The sequence below is a fragment of the Glandiceps talaboti genome, chromosome 3 (genome assembly GCF_964340395.1).
Source record: "Glandiceps talaboti chromosome 3, keGlaTala1.1, whole genome shotgun sequence".
NCBI lineage: Eukaryota > Metazoa > Hemichordata > Enteropneusta > Spengelidae > Glandiceps > Glandiceps talaboti.
In genome coordinates, this window is record NC_135551.1 from 22,651,375 (window position 1) to 22,668,502 (window position 17,128).

Genomic DNA, 17,128 nt, shown 5'->3' on the forward strand with positions numbered 1-17,128 from the left:
TATATATATATATATATATATATATATATATATATATATATATATATATATATATATATATACATAGTCTTATCACTTTACTCCATAATATAACCTGAAATATTGCACATCCGTATAAGAACGCTGACCATAATACACGTATCAGTATTTAGCTATTAATTGTTATTATTGCAAAATCGTTAACTTTGAACTGTTTGTAACAACGAATAGAAACGCAAACTTGAATATCACTTTTACAATCTCATAACAGTGTGATTATGAATTTATGTCGAACTCTCTACCTAATAACTAACAGTTATGTAGGTTGTAAAAACAAAATTTCTGAGCTATCTGATCGTGATAGCGGTACTTCAAAAGGCTTCATTTATTCAGCAAATTGATAAGTATCATTTTGGGTCTGGTTAGAATCAGAGACTTGGCCTTATTTAGTAGAGACAGCGACAGTGCAGCTATAGACTGTCGGTACATTGAAAGATCATTACTGACTAAAGAGATACTTAAGAATAGAAAGGAAGGAGATCACTTCTTAGCAAAATGTCTATGGTATCTATTCACCCAAAATCAACAAGATTAATTACTTGAAATTAAAAACTGTCTGACGTTAAGTCATGTGTTTTCTGAAGAATTGTTACCATACAAGTGTTGAAGTGTTCTTTTCCTCTAAAGTCTAAAGAATGCGTTTGATATCCTGTAATATGTCCCACTATTTCCGATAACATACTATTGTGCCATTGATGTTTTTGTGTATGCACAGACATTTCGCCTACCTCCTGTCTCCACATCTTTACGACATAATTACCAACATCTACATTTTTATCTGGCATATAGAAACTCGAAAAAAGAACTTAACAATTCTTGTCAAGGGAATATGCGGGATATTACAGACATAGTTTATGTGTTTCCGCTCACAGGAAGAAGAGAAAAGGTTTCTTCCATAGCAAAAGCTCGATCGCCTAAAGAGGAGATTACTCAATTTGTCAGTAAACCTTATTAGCTAGTTAAGATGTCATTGTGAACACCTGGGTAATGATCAGAGCTCTATTACCCAATTGTCAAATCCAAAACGACGAAACTTGTTGTCTGTCAAACAAATTTAACCTGTTACTGACCACTATTAAAAGCATTTTCATAAGTGGTCGAGTTCATCACAGAAAAATGCACACCAGCTTTTAGCTTATAATATGTATATTAACGATTGTTACTATCAGATCACCGATATGAGTAAGTCAACATTTACTTCAATTATCTATGACAATTCTTCAAGTAAGAATGTTTCAAGAAAACAATAGTAAACCAAGGAGATACTATGAACAACAAGGCAAATTTGTGTCTAGTCTTTCTTGAAAGTGAATGCAGTTGTTTGTATATATACATGTACTTCTCGACATCTTGTGTTTCATTTGTATTGATAATGAAAATGAAGATTGCATGAAAACAGCAGTGTGAAGATATAATCATAGATAACATCAGTGTCATTCCTAATCATTCCTCGTTACCACGTTTTATTTATGTTGATTAAGAGAAATGGCTGTCAATGCACGGACATATCCGCAAAGTAAACACTGTTAATGGAAGGAAAGCCTAGAGTTAACAAATTGCGTCAGTTTATTATGGTTTGGTAAATCTTTCACAATAGAACAAACATAGGACAGAAATGCCGCCAAATTTGCATTTGCAGGATTGTTATTTTACGTGGCCAACACGTCAAATGCATAGGTTCTATGAATATTCTTTAAATTTGCAAATGCAGTGGAGTACTCAAATATGACGGTATTAAATATTGATTCGACAATCTCACAATATATTGACTGTGTAGATGTCTGATTTGTCTTGGCAAGGCATCAAAATAGATGGTTAAAAGTCGAAATCATGGCAAAACATAGACATTGTACCTACATGTTGATTTGTGTTTTGACGTGACACAATTTCAAAGCAAATAGTCTTCAAAAGTAGCTCTGTCAAAGTGTACAATTTCTATTTGATTTGATTGTGCTTAGAATTGCATGCACGTATGTTTTGAAATATGAAAATCTGTACGCATCTGACCCTTTTGACGTCTGGGATAAGAGGTATCAGTTACAATTACTGTGGATTTCCCCAAATCAATTATTTTTCCATTGTGATTTGAAGTCCGAATACCGTAGATTTAGCAAATCTAATCAAGAGCAGGGATTTGTGTCTTTTCTTCATGTCTACTTCGACTGCGATGTCGTCTCTCAAGACAGGGCAAATTTCCCAATTAACGAACATTGTAAAGTTATATCTTGTAAGTCTAAATTGGCATATAGAATGTCAATAATTATCTAAGGATTTAAGTCAGGTACATAATATAGTTATAATCATATTGCAACTAAGAACGTCGATCGTGATTGATACATGAGTTGTTTAGTTGTTTCATATAAAATAATAACTTTACTATTTTCAAAATAGATTTTCAATATTTAGTTGCTTGAAGATATGATGCGATGAACATATATTATAGCCCTGAGGGCAAATGCTTTTTAAGTCACGTAACTTGATACCATGAGATTGAAAGTATTTCTTGACCTCGTTAAATACATATATAAACAATTAGTGTTAATAACACAACTTTGAGCTTAAAATGGGAAAAGCAATCTATTTGGAAGCATGGACCTTGTTTCGTCATTGCTCTAGGTTTAAGATATTCATGTAATGTATATGACTGTGTTTAAAAATACGCTTAAAACTAAATACTAGATCTAACTGAAGGATAAGTTTGAAGTTGAAGAAATGTTTCAAATCGCTAACTGCATACTGGTTGAAGTGATGGATTTAAGCAAATACTCAGGCACATTTTAAGATTTTTTTGTATAGTCTGAATCAGTGTTATCTCTCTGTTACTGAAACCACAAGTTTGGGAGAGGATTTTATTTTAGAGATAAGAAACCCGTTAGTGGCCCCAAAGAAAATACTTAGTGTTAACTTAGGATAATATTGAAGTGTGAAATACATTTTTCTGAAAGAGCTATAGAAAGGTTTTCCCACAACAAACGAATAATCCCATGCGATGCTTATGCCAAGGAGGAGGGTTCGAAAATTCTTAAAATATGTCCTTGTATATTAAGTAAATTATGTGTTCACCACTTGTTTTTAACTTTTTGCTAAAATCTCAAGCTTTTCTGTGAGGTTCGGAGTTGAATTTGAACATTTTGACAAAGTGTCCCACTTTATAACAAAATGGTCCTCATAAACTGGCATGAATCTAAATAAATAAAGGGTTACGCAAAGTGGAATTAAAAGGAGTTTAATTGAATTTGCAACGATTTTTAATCGTCAAAACAACAATTAATAAAGATATGAATGAGAAGTTTGCTGAGAATACATCATATATGTCATATAACGTGTAACAACATTTCAAACTCATAATTCCCATATTGATTCTTAACTTGACATAACTGAATACTGTTATTGTTGCGCATTCATCGATATGATACTTTATGATAACACAAAGCTGACATGATGTACTTCATCAGCTATATGTGACGAATGCCCACCCTAACAGCCCCCACCTCTGCATTAAACATAGCGCGTTTTCAGTCTGACTCCACATTGAGTACTACTTATTACAAAATGTCACTTACTGAGCTTTATACAACGACAAACGTACGTGAAAAGGGGAAGACCAAATACAAAATATTGGCTAGCAATGGAACAAATTGATGGTTATATTTTAAGATAGATTCTTTACACCCACGCACTATGACTGGGGAATTCTGATATTATTCATATATACTCTCAGAACATTGATAACAATTCTTCACTTTTTTCAAAGAGACATACATAACCTTATTCGTGCAATTTGAATGTAATTAACATGTGAATACATCAGACTATTAGATGGCAAAGAATTGATGGCTAAAAATGAGACAGATTGTTGACACTCACCTATACTGACTTGTGAATTCAGGATATCTGATTTAGAACATTAATAAGAATTCTTTACTCTGTCCCGAGGGGAATACGTAACCTTATTGTTGCAAACTGGATATAATTGACAAATGAATGAGACATACTATCAGATGGTAACAAATTGATGGTTACAATTTTGCCGAGTAGATGTGACCCATGCACTGTGACTAGTGAATTCAGTGTCTCTTATTTGTTCATGTAGTTTCAGAACACTGGCAAGCATTCTTCACTCTGTCCCAAGAGACTCAAACAACTTTATATTTGCTATTTGAATATAATTGGCATGTGAATAAACGAGATTATTCGATGTCAAAGAATTGATGGGTACACTTTACACAGATTGTTGACACTTACCAATACTGACTTGTGAATTCAGGATATCTGATTTAAGAACGTTAACATTAATAAGAATTACTCACTCCGTCATAAGGGTTATACATAGCATTATTCTTGCAATTTCAATAGAGCTGACATTTGACATTTTAGGCAGATTGTTGACACACATGCATGCTGCTTTGTGAAGTCATATTGTCTGATTTGTTCATACACATTCAGAACATTAATAAAAAATGTACACTTTTGCGCAGCAGGTACTTGTAAACTGAACATAATTGGCATATCAATGTCTTAAAAATTTACGAAAAATATTATGTTTTTTAAATCGAGTGTATAAGAAAACAACAATATCATATTTGTATATAAATCATCGTGTTCAGAAGGCCTCCATTGACAATCTAGTAATGTAGTCCAGCTGATCATCGTTGACATATCGTTGCAAAAGACGGATATATTGGCAACGACATATAGAAGATATCTGACACGTGTTAATGATTCTTACACTTTAAGTATGGACGTCTATTGAAGTCGGAAATCCACAAGGACAGGCCTGTTAAATAGAATGGGTCCACTACTAATACACTGAGTGATGACGGCCACATCATTGTTGAGCACCAAGAAGAACAACTTGGTTACATAGAAATGCATCTGAATAAAAGCTTTCATATCCTAACCGAATCGAAAGCTATTAACGAATGTATGAAACTTTGCGATTGGCGTATTGACAGTAAGATTACAGCTTTGAATACAAATTTGATACGGTCAAGTATTTGGAATGCAGCTGTGAGATTTACCGTCTAATGTGAACGTTGGCGCCATTTGCTGTAAATGAAACAGTTACATTCGTTCTCCAATCTTCCAAAAGATGCATTTTTGAGGTGATATCTACCAATGAAGAATATATCTTAAATTTGTTTTGTTGATTATCTTTCCCTACAACGTATACATACACGCTATATATTAGTTCTTACATGGGCTAGTCAATTTATTACACAAATCGTGCATACATTGAAATATGACATGCTACTATAATATATTTTTATCCAAAATAACAAACCAAAAAGGACATTGATATGTAGTTAATAGATTCTCTATATACATAACGATATGATGGTACTTTTTTGCCAAATGCATTACATCATCATTACATCTTTCTTTGTGTTAAGAATGTGGCATGACACCATGGGATTTTCGTTTTCGTTTCAAGGTTTCCCTGCTGATGTTCAGCATCTAATTCTGAATCAACCTAGCAATTAAGAAGCCAGTGGATGTTCTTTATTGAAGACTTACTTTCCATATATACTTCTGATAAAAGGGTTGTCAGATTGTTATTATCCAATGTTAGCACTGACTTCATGTTAATATTTGATACAAATTGATACATTATAAACATGAGCGGATGATGTGTGGCGCAGTTATCGACAGCAGGACATTCATGATTTAAATGTACTTGTTCGACAGTGTGCGGGTTAGCGCACTACAGATAAACATCCAAACTTCAATTGATAGCACAGATATTGGGGCCTTCTTTACATATGTATTCAATAATCATTTGGTGCAAGTCGCGTATTTTTCTGCTTGCCACATATCATATCTTCGAATAATGAGTAATGCATGAGGCGAGTTTTTCAACTTCTCCGCCAAAAATAGAACCAGTGAATATGATGATAATATCCAGAAATATTAAATATTGATCTGATTTTTGCGATAAGCTATGAATAAGTTATGACCGCGTCCAGACTACAGTACATATTAGCCTTACAGCTTGAACAGAATGTTTCTATACTGCAACAGCACATGCATACAAAATAGTATTACCGTTTGAAGCATTCATCACTCGTAACCATCTGGCTCTACCAAATAGCGTGCAAACACAAAATGGAAAAAGTAGATTTAGTGACCCGTAACATGCAACTAAAGCAACAGGATGTTGTCGGGTATGCAAGTAGACAAAACAGAAAGTGCATTTGAGAAAAAGTCTGTAGTAATCTTTGTATAATTAAGGTAAGGGGAGAAATTTTAACAATTTGAAAGCGTGTAAATGTAACCGTATGTAAAGCTACAGAAGCACAACATGAACCTTTCAATGCATTCGGCTTAAACCACGCCTGTGAAAGCATATGTATGTAGGCGACAGCAGAGAGGAATAGTGTAAGGACATTTCCCCCATGCATTTTGAACATAAGCTCCTTTTATTGTACCTCGCGTTGAATTGTACATAATTTGTTTAGTTGTCAGCATGTATTGTTCACATTGTCAATGATTGAAAAGGAGAACGACGAACGCTTATATGTTATATTTTTTAGAGAGATTTGTGCCTAGCCTGGTTCTGTCATATGCTTCGTATTACGTATACGTTGAACTTTCAAGCCTGTGGTCTATTAGAGCGAAGAGTCCGTCGTCAACATACGTACCGGTATAAAGTTGTTGGGGTGGGATACCGAACACACATCACATGTTGGCGTCGACATGTTCATTCAGCCGTACATGTTGGATCAATGAAATAATGCCATCGTAAGAAGTACATAAAAGTTCACATAGTGTGAAAGGAAAGATTGTTACCCTCCGAGTTATTATCTTAAATTTTAATGGGTTACATCGACCATATTGAGGTTATGGTGCAGCGAACCGAGTACACTTTGTAATTGTTTATTCTATGGTAGTGTGTTGTTTCTATACATCATATTCAACTTTTTTTTAAATGTTGTCATGAATATGTCGATTTTCCCCGAAGTTCATACTTTACATTAACCTGTGTTGACCCCTCCAATCATATGAAATTGTATATGTTTTGGATGATAAGTCGAGATTCATGACTTGAACTAAGTCAATCATATTACTCACTGACCCCAGAGTATCAGAAAACGAGGCCACATGAAGTTAACTTATTTCTAAAGCATATCATTAAGTCAACCAAGACTTCAGGCAGTTATTCTGATTTTCATTCAACAATGGTAATTCATTAGATATGCCACCAAATCAACTCTACAAAGTGAAGTCATTTCCTGCAGAGGTTGCTACCAAAAAAGAACTCTTTACTTAATATACACACTGACAGCTGAACCATTAGCCAGCATAATTTGCAAATTGGTGAATTGGTAAATGGACAAGACTTGCGGCTCACTAAACCTTAAGACATAGATTGTTCCAAATATACACTTAACACTAAATATCGTGCACAAACCCATGTAGCAATGTTGCCGTTAGGTATACTGAATGTCTCACAAAGAACTAAAAAGCAAGGAATCAAATTAAGCACCTCATTACACCTTAAGGATAGCAATGCTGCGTTCTAGATATATTAACATAACACAAAGCCATATATAGTACGCACAGTTTCTAGTCAGATGTACGTATATTTACCAAGATGACCACAATAGCAAAGCATACATATCTACAGCCCTGCAGAGTATCGGTAGTGGGATACAATTCTGTAACGCTATACATTGATAGGTTTAGAAGTGCACCACTTAAGCAGGCTCTCGGATAAGGTAGACAGGGTTTTAGATGTCCAACATGTACGATAATTATCAACTGATCTTGATGCATTTTCCACGCAGAAAAGAAGTCATGGTTGACTGAGGTCTATCTCTTACCTATCTATTTCTTGATTATTAGGTGCCTTCAAATTGAATTTGTTTGATGACAAATAAACTTTATGGAGTCAGAAATAGCCTAAACAATACACGGTACGCCCCATCGTAACGAACACATGAAGGAATTGAAGCAATGACTAATCGTCTGACAAAAGAGTCATGCGCATACACTCCTATTAAGTACAGCTGACCACACTTTTGTAGTTTGTTCACATTAATCATCGAAAGTAATGAACAATCAAAACTCATTTGAAATTATTCTATTACAGAATAAGACATATGCACACGTACAGGAATATTAATTTACAGATGGGGAAAACGGAACCGCTCCTTTGTTGCAGGACATTGAATCATATTTTCATTGTTTTAGAGATGGGGTATTTGAGATATTCCTGATTTGCCTAATGTATATTAGGTGAGTGGGGTACAATGTTATGTCAGGTAGATGATAGAGAAAAGATGCTTTATTGAGTTGCATTTGTTGCAAGCATAAGCATTTCTGCTAATTCTTACACTTAGGCGAGTTGCTTGCAAACAACAATATTTCTAAGCAATCATTTTTTGCAACATCTGTAACAAAGACCTTAAAATCAGTATTAGAGAACAGAAAAGTGCAGAATGTAGTAGACTACAAGTAGACGAGTATAGGAAAAACAGGCTTTTGGAAAATTTGTATTGCTTTGCCTTTGATGGAATCTTCAATGTATACATCTTGAACGTACGGAATGCAGTCGTGTAAAAGGGCAATGGATTCTAATGCAGCAGCCGCCCGATTCATATACTTGCGATGGGTCCCATGCTACGAATACCTAGTAAGTTACAGAGTGTGGATAGGAAACCTTTTTTCTGAGCAGGAGTTTACACGACTTACAAAAGTGAATATGAGGCGATGCATCATGTTTGACAACAACACAAAGCATCCTGACATGCGTACTGAACGACCATTGAACTTTAAGGTCATCAGTTTATGAATTGACGTGCTCTGGGCATGTAAGTTTATGTAATTTGCATATTAATGGTGGTATTTGTTATTACATATTTGTCACTGTTGTGCAATTTCATGTAAAACCTGTGATGAAGAGAAAAATATGAATACATAGAAAAATACATATCGTAAATGAATATAACGAAATGTATTTATGGAGTTTCTGAAATATCGATAAATCGATCATGTAATGTAATATTAACAATACTATTTATCATTAAGCTTATCTTTACTATCAGATGGAAGTAAAATATTTCTAAACTTAGCATTTACAATAATCGATTAACATGATAATCAAATATTACATGTATACAATCCACAATTCCAGGAATTATATTGCATAGTCCTTTGTCATGGGAAAACATGTCCATTTATTTACTATTCTTAGAAGCACAGTAATTGTATACTCCAGAGTCAAATACATCACTGATGACATGACTACTATGGCATACCGTCTCATAACACATGGCTTAAACCAAATCTTAGTTTCTCCAAGCATATCAAGTATACGTAAACCTTATTCTTATCCTTCGGAGTCATCTTTCAATTAAATCCTACAACTGGTGTCGTCATGGCAACCACCCGTCTTTGTTTCAGTTCGAGTCCCTCATCCTTTCATATATTGAAAGTTGCTTTGCTTATATCCCCGAATAGCTAGTTTGGTTTAAATAAGTATGAAAGATAACAGAATACTCACATTACTGTAAGGAAGATGACAGTGATTTCCATATTTCTGTTCGCATGACGTCTAGCACAAATAACTGCATTCTATCCAGTTTATACTTTTAAATTTTACTTGATTGTGGTGTTTCATTTTTCCTTTCTTCGCAACTTTGATTTTTTTTAATTTCACAATGGACATTACTAGGTAAATTAGGTGTATGATCATATTCTAAGAGCCAATGATCAGCCAATGATAGTAGCAAGAGCATTTAGAATCTATGTTTGGTGTGAATGAAGACATTATTTATCTATTGATGCACTTGGATGTGTTGAAAGCTTACTGGTAATCGGGGTAGGTTTACATATATTCAACAAATGAGAACCCCCTCCCCCAACAACAAAAACACACAAAAAAACAAAGTTAAAAGGAACAAAATTTGAAATGGTGTTCAGATGTTAATCAAGTCGTAGCTGTTGTATGGCAAAACTAATCAAATCAGGGCAAATCTGTCATAAAGGCAATACTTTTTCAATCGCATTTCACAAAGACGAACCTTTATTTTCATAACTAGAAATTCAACAATATACAGGAAGACTTGCACTATTTGAGTTAGTACACAGATGTTCTGATTTAGTCTTTACCTTATTGGAAATCTAACGGTAGATTAACTCAATTTGCGTGTACAGCTTGAAGGAAGATACAATTAATTGTATTTCTATTTCTGTTGAAATATAAAATGAAATGACTTAATGTTGCATAATTTTCAATTACACAGCAATTATATTAAACATGTTAAAGTATATTGTTACGGGGATTCCAAGCGAAATATAAAAGATTAGCAGATACGCTATTTCTTCACGTATTATATTTGTTTAATAGTTACGACGGTGTTATCAGGGAGGTATTACGTTATACCAGTTAAGCCATAACACCTAGTGTAAATGTTCGGTCTTCCTTATACCACACCGTGTAAAGTAATATTTCAAGCTTTATCGAACGTGTATCTTGCAATGCTAATTCAAAGGAACGCAATCGAAGTTTATAATGTGCCTGCGACTTATACTGCATATTTAAAAGTTACTATAGTATTCTACTTACTAAAGCAAATGTAACTATTATTTGCAATTCACTGAACTCAAACCTTGTATAACACACACACACACACACACACACACACATATATATATATATATATATATATATATATATATATATATATATATATATATATAACACATATAGATGATCCAATGACATTTTATACGGAATCCATATTAGGCAATCAACTTTTCTAACAAAATTAAAAGGCAATTGTAATCTAAGAGAAGGCACATGCACCGACATACATATTATACTATAATAGTTTATCTGAGGTTTTATGTAAGCATTTTCAGTTTAGTAAAAGGGTTATAAACCCAGTATGTGCCACTTTATGTAGGTAAAGCCATACCACCGTAAAACTACTTCAACGTTTCCAATCACTTAAATACTCATTTTACAACGAGGTATGTTTTACATTATAACTCAGTAAAATAAATACATTTCCTGATGTTAGTGTATTGAAAATACTCATATATTTATCATAATGACAATTTTCCTACTTTCAAACGACCGATTCTTATATAATGTTTATGTTTATGGGAATAATATTAACCGTGTAATTCTTTAGGAAGCCTACATTTAAGACATTGTGAGTGTTTCCTAATTGTCTCAGTAGGGATATTACAAAGCAAGCGATAGTTAAAAGCAGTACATTATGGATTATCAGTAGCAATTAAATACTTCATCTTTAATCCCCTTTGTAGAGAACAGTGATTTCAGAAGTGTTTATGTCACGTCACAAAATATCCATTAGAGATACTCATCACAGAACCTGAGGGGTTTCTTTTAAAATGGGAAAACAGCATGACACATCTGCTTGTCTAAGTGCATTTTTAAGAGAAGTATATGTAGGGGAAAATGTAATGCATAAAGGCAATGATCCGTACGAAGAACTCGCTAAAACCACCATGTGACTCTACAATTGATATGATCATAAAATGACATCTTCCCAACTTAATAGCTCTTATTGGTCGTAAAGGGGTCATGCAAGGAAATGTAAAAAATTGTGCTTGAAGTTTGTTCCTTGCCGCTTGAGTGGTTTACAAAACTATACTGGAGGCTAAATTGGCGCACATTATACTTAATGCATTTTTATGACACCATTGGGAGTCCTGGTAATGCACACGTCCTAGAGTTATAGTTATTGTCCGATTATGATTACGGATGATGGCTGAAGATATGAAAGTCGGCTGTGTTAATGTTCTATTCCGATTTAAAGGAAAATCGTGTGTGACCCCTACTGATCTATTTTCAGCATACTTAGGTATTACGGCTTCTTCTTATCATTGACAAGCATCACAATGTAGCTGTACACGGTATAAACAGAAAATATTATATTACCCAAGTATTATTCCGGTATTTTTAGAGTGTGTTTCATTACAATGGCAATAGCTGGCTGTATTAAATGCCACTCATCCCTCTATTTCATTTAATTCCACGTTTTTAATTCCAAGTTTTACTTGTATATGCTTACAGAAATAATCCTACGGAATTGGAAAGATAGTCCTGTATTATGATTGTAAAGAGACTGTTTTGTACAAGTGGCCTTTCTACTTAATAAACACAAAATGAAGCATCCCTACGGAAGGAAAAGTGAGGGATTGCTATGTCAAAACCAATTGTTTGGTGATAAAATCGGACTACATTTAATCGATTCAGAAGAACCTTTGACATATTCAGTAATTCAAGGGATAGATGGATTAATGTTACAGAGTTTATTGCGTAGATAAGAAGAGGGAAGGATAGGCAAGTGGATATATAAATTCAAAAAATAAAAAATAAGATAAAATAAACGGTCTTGTTGCCAAGCAACAAGACCATTCCCATAGCAACAGACAAATGACGGTGTATATTACAAGGATAACTACAGGCATGTATACGAATAGGCAAATGAAAAACATTACAAATTGAACACATATATGCCTAGTAAAAAGACCACGCCCATAGCAACAACCAAATGATGGCGTGTATTGCAAAGATTACAGGGATGTGCAGGCAAGTGGATAAACATTAAAACGCTGACGCACATTTACCTAGAAACTAAGACCACGCCCATAGCAATGGTGAAATTATGGCATATAATGATGACAAAGATGACAACAGGGATATGGATAAGCATGTGGATAAACATAGAAAAAAATGGCTACTATATGCCTTGCAACTAAGACCACAGCAACAACTAAGGCTCTTTGCCAGCCAAGATAAATACAAATTTGTTGCAAATATATGGAAACAGCCATAGTAAGTACATTGTGCAAAGATAGTAAGAGGGATGTGTAAGAATGAATTGTCCTACCGTTCAAATCCTCTGAAATTATATCATCAATTATTTCCTCATTACTATTTGCGCTATATACTTTCTTCTGGACAGTTATTTTTCTTTTAATTTCTGGCTTGAAAACTGTCAAGGGTCACTGTACAACTGATCAAGGCACGTTGGGGCTTCTTAATATAATCCCAATGTTTGTCGAGAAACTACAGACTGAAATTATTTCTGATCTGTGTTATGACTTAATCTATGTTTTATTGATACAAATGTGAAATCTGAAAAGGTGACACTAAATAGATTTATGGAGTTACATAATAGTCACGTCGCACGACTTAAACAACTATACATGTTCTACATTATTTCGCGTAGACTTTGTTCACTTGAAACTGTAGGATTTATATAATAGTATTATCGTGAATGTTTGCTACACTAACATGCTGAAATGGAACAACGGTGGGATTTAAGTTTTAGTTAGCTTTTAGACAAGAATTATCGAACTAAAAATAAATGACAGTACTGGCCATTTATCATTTACTGCGTAGCGAACCAGAACCAATATAACACAAGGCTAAGGCTTAGGGAGTAACACGTTTTCCCAACTGTGGGCGTTATTTCTGGAGTGCTCATAAATTGCATACATTGACATTTTTTTTAATGTCCATAATGTTCACTTTTTTTACAAGTAAACTATGTGATTTCAAATAGGTCCATGTACACATGAAGATTTTTACGATATGGCATGATCCTTCCAGAGATACGCGTTCTCACTCGACCTGTATGTTGTGATCATCTGAAGTATGTATCGCCAAATAAATGATGTTATGAATGAACCGCGATAAATTACTGTGTGTACATCTGACATGGTTTACCATATTGATGATAAATCAGGAAAATTAATATTGCGATATTGCTCTCCCTACGAAGGTACAGTATGTCGTATTTGAGTAAGCTTTGGAAGACCAGATTTAACCTTTTACTTCGTATACATTGCAATATATATGAAATCTTATTATTAGAAAAAATCGAAGAGAATTATAACCAATGAAAAATGAGACGTATTAAAAAATGAATATCGATAAATGTATATAAATGATGACCAAAGTCATCCATGGAATGATTAATAATATCGAGGAAATGACCCACTAGTATATCAATTGTAGATACATAGTCCTTCAAGGCCTCATTTTGAAAACCATAGATTAGTTTACTGTTGAACTTTGTAGAGCTTCTCCATTCCATAATTAATTGTGTCCTAATTTCCCTAATGGTTTACTTCATATTGCAATGATGTCGTCTATATAAATGGTATAAGTGTTACATCAAAAGGTTCATCAAAATACACACACACACACACACACACACACATATTAATGTTTTATTGAAGATGTCATTATTTGTGGCTTTCATATTGATATTTATATGTTATCCCCATAGAATATTACTGATAAACAAACAACCAACTAACCAACCAACCAACCAACCAACCAACCAAACAAACAAACAAACAAACAAACAAACAAACAAACAAACAAACAATCAATCAATCAATCAAACAAACAAACAAACAAACAAACAAACAAGCAAATATTATAAAAACAAGTTTGTATTTTATGTGTTAATTATAACTCTTCGTAAACACACTCTAATGTGTATAATTATCATGATGTATATACTGGTGAAATGAAAATAAGTTGACGAGAAACAAACCATCTTCTGTCTCGACAGATATCTTACTTATGTGACTCCACCTTGTCGTCTTACTGAACAAAAAAACTCACTTACATTGCTTCTTTTCATTAGTTCCCCAGTCGTACTAATATTGCTACATTCACAGTATGGCTATAGACCAAATTATCACTAACACGGCTTCACTTTATAGTCTGTCTCCACAAGAATCTTACTATACTGCTCATTTCATCAACATAATAAACAGTTTACCAACATTTCTGCGTTATTTTTGTGTGAGCTACCATTATGCAATATCGGTGTACTTTTGTAAGATTTGAAGCCTTTGCCTTGAAACAAGTGTCTTAAAGTTACACTTCTTGAGAAATTGATTTTTACCAAGTACTCCCCGACAAAATAAACTAACACACTGCAAGTACGTTTAGTTAGTATTTGTTCAGGAGCAGTATTAGAGGTTGATTTATCGGTTTTACACATCTTGGAATGTACCTAAAAGGTCTCAATATTGAGTTTAAGCTTAATAATTGCCTATTACTGTATGTGCAATTGTGTAAAATGTCTTCGATTGTGAATTGTGAAAAGCGCACAATAAATGTGAATTTTGAGAAAGAAAATATTAGAAATCGTTAAGCCTATCGAGGTGAAAATGTAGTAGATGGCATTGTTAGAACTGTTGATTGTATAGTAGGGGTTCTTGTACATTTTATGATACGTATAATTAATTACGTCATGTGATAGTTTACCAGATATATCCTAATATCAGTTTAGTTATTATTATAGTTAAATGCAAGTGATGATTCAGTATACACCAGTAAGTAGTACACTGTGAGTGCTTTTGAATATGAATTTTGAATATGCAGAAAAAATTACTTCCCGAAAAAACATAAACTCAGTTTGTGTCCCTTTAACGATTTAGTGATTCAACATGCTATTTCAATAAATTTCACATGCAACGGTTCTAAGGATTTAAGCGTTGTAATACATGAACTTGACACCACTTTGAACGAAAAAATGTTCGAAGGGACCAACTATGTGTACAAGGTTAAAACCCCACATATATGACGTTTTGTATCATCTTGGAAACCCCTTTAGCATGCTCTATATGTTCGTTTATTGTTGCAGCGTGTAATACATAGCCCACTGACTTCTTCAAAAATGTCTTATTCCAGGGTATCCCTTTAAATAGTTTAAGAGCCTGCGGGGATGATTGTATAAACATACGTGCATTTTATTAAGCTTTCAGCTTACGTATACGTAGCCATGCTTGGGTCATTTTAAAGATCTTGTGTACTTTTTGTATTGTGACGTAAATGGTAATTTCCCAAGGATAACTTGATTCATGATTAACAGTCGAAAACGGGTAGTATTAATAAAATATCTCAATCGCAATTTATCTGCAGGTGGTAATTTCTAATGATTGCAAGTCTAAATTTAGAATTCTGTCTTTATTGTACAGTTTCTGCGATTGGTAGTGAGCAGAAGTTGGTCAACGTACTATTTCAAAATTACAACAAGAAAGTACGACCCGTCAAGAACTTTTCAAGTCCAATTTTGGTGACTTTTGACATGAACCTTAATCAGATAGCGGACATGGTAAGTTTTTTAATATCTGTGTTCGTGCTTATTCATTTGGAGTGTCTAGGACGAGTCATTAGCCATTGCACTAAGTAATCAGAGACACCCTCTTACAACTGCCACATCGATATATTATGGAGGCTAATGATACTAGAAGTGTGTTTATTTTTAGTCTTAATGTTGTGAAAAGCATGTAAGATAAGAAAATGCACCGATTCCTCCAGCAGTATATTGTAATGAGCTTCCTAAGGAAAAAAATCCGTGGAGGAGCTCATTATGGAATATTAAAACGTAGTGAAATACACACAAATTGGAAAATCGCGCAGCTGAACTCATCTGAACAGTATTGCTCGGCGCAACTCGTTAACTATACTGATTAAAGCAAAGTATCGAAGGCACGGCTGGAATTCTTTTAATGAAAAACTAGGATGCTCCGATAGAAAACATTTACATATTGCAACATCACCTCAATTCTGCAGTGCCACGAAAACTAATTACATGTATGAAATTGAATTACGGTATAGAAATTGAATAATGCTCTTCTTTACATTAACTTAACAATGACGCCAACGTTAGTACACGAAAGTAATTAAAGTAGTCGGCTTGTCATATGTTGTTTGACAGGAAGGGAATCTGTCGTGATTAGATGAGATAGGAGTGTATGTTTGTAAAGCCACCTTGTCAGTAGACCCCCAAGTTTATCATGTAATCACAAACTTGTTAAATTATTAAAAGTGCAGACTGAAGCCTGATGTGTATTTGTTTGGAATAATGAAATGATGTCGCCAATACGCTGCAATAATTTTCACACTAACAGATATTTGATGATGAAAAGTGCGCCCCGGGATTCATTTAGATTTCAAACCTGAATATACCACTAGCTGTCGGCTTTCCCACGCTAAGTCTTTATAATTAGCTAGATAATAACAACTTATTATAATAATATGCATTTTAGACTTTATGTATTGTGTCAATTCTACTGTTTT

The 17,128-nt window shown here is 33.9% G+C and overlaps 1 protein-coding gene across 1 annotated transcript in view; it reads left to right on the plus strand.

Annotated features, from left to right (window-relative positions):
• Positions 1 to 17,128, plus strand: part of LOC144432744 (neuronal acetylcholine receptor subunit alpha-10-like) — a 78,874-nt gene that overhangs the window by 42,857 nt on the left and 18,889 nt on the right. The window contains exon 2 of the mRNA XM_078121015.1: positions 16,024 to 16,160. Within this exon, the coding sequence (XP_077977141.1) occupies positions 16,024 to 16,160 (137 nt within the window). The remainder of the gene's footprint in view (positions 1 to 16,023; positions 16,161 to 17,128) is intronic.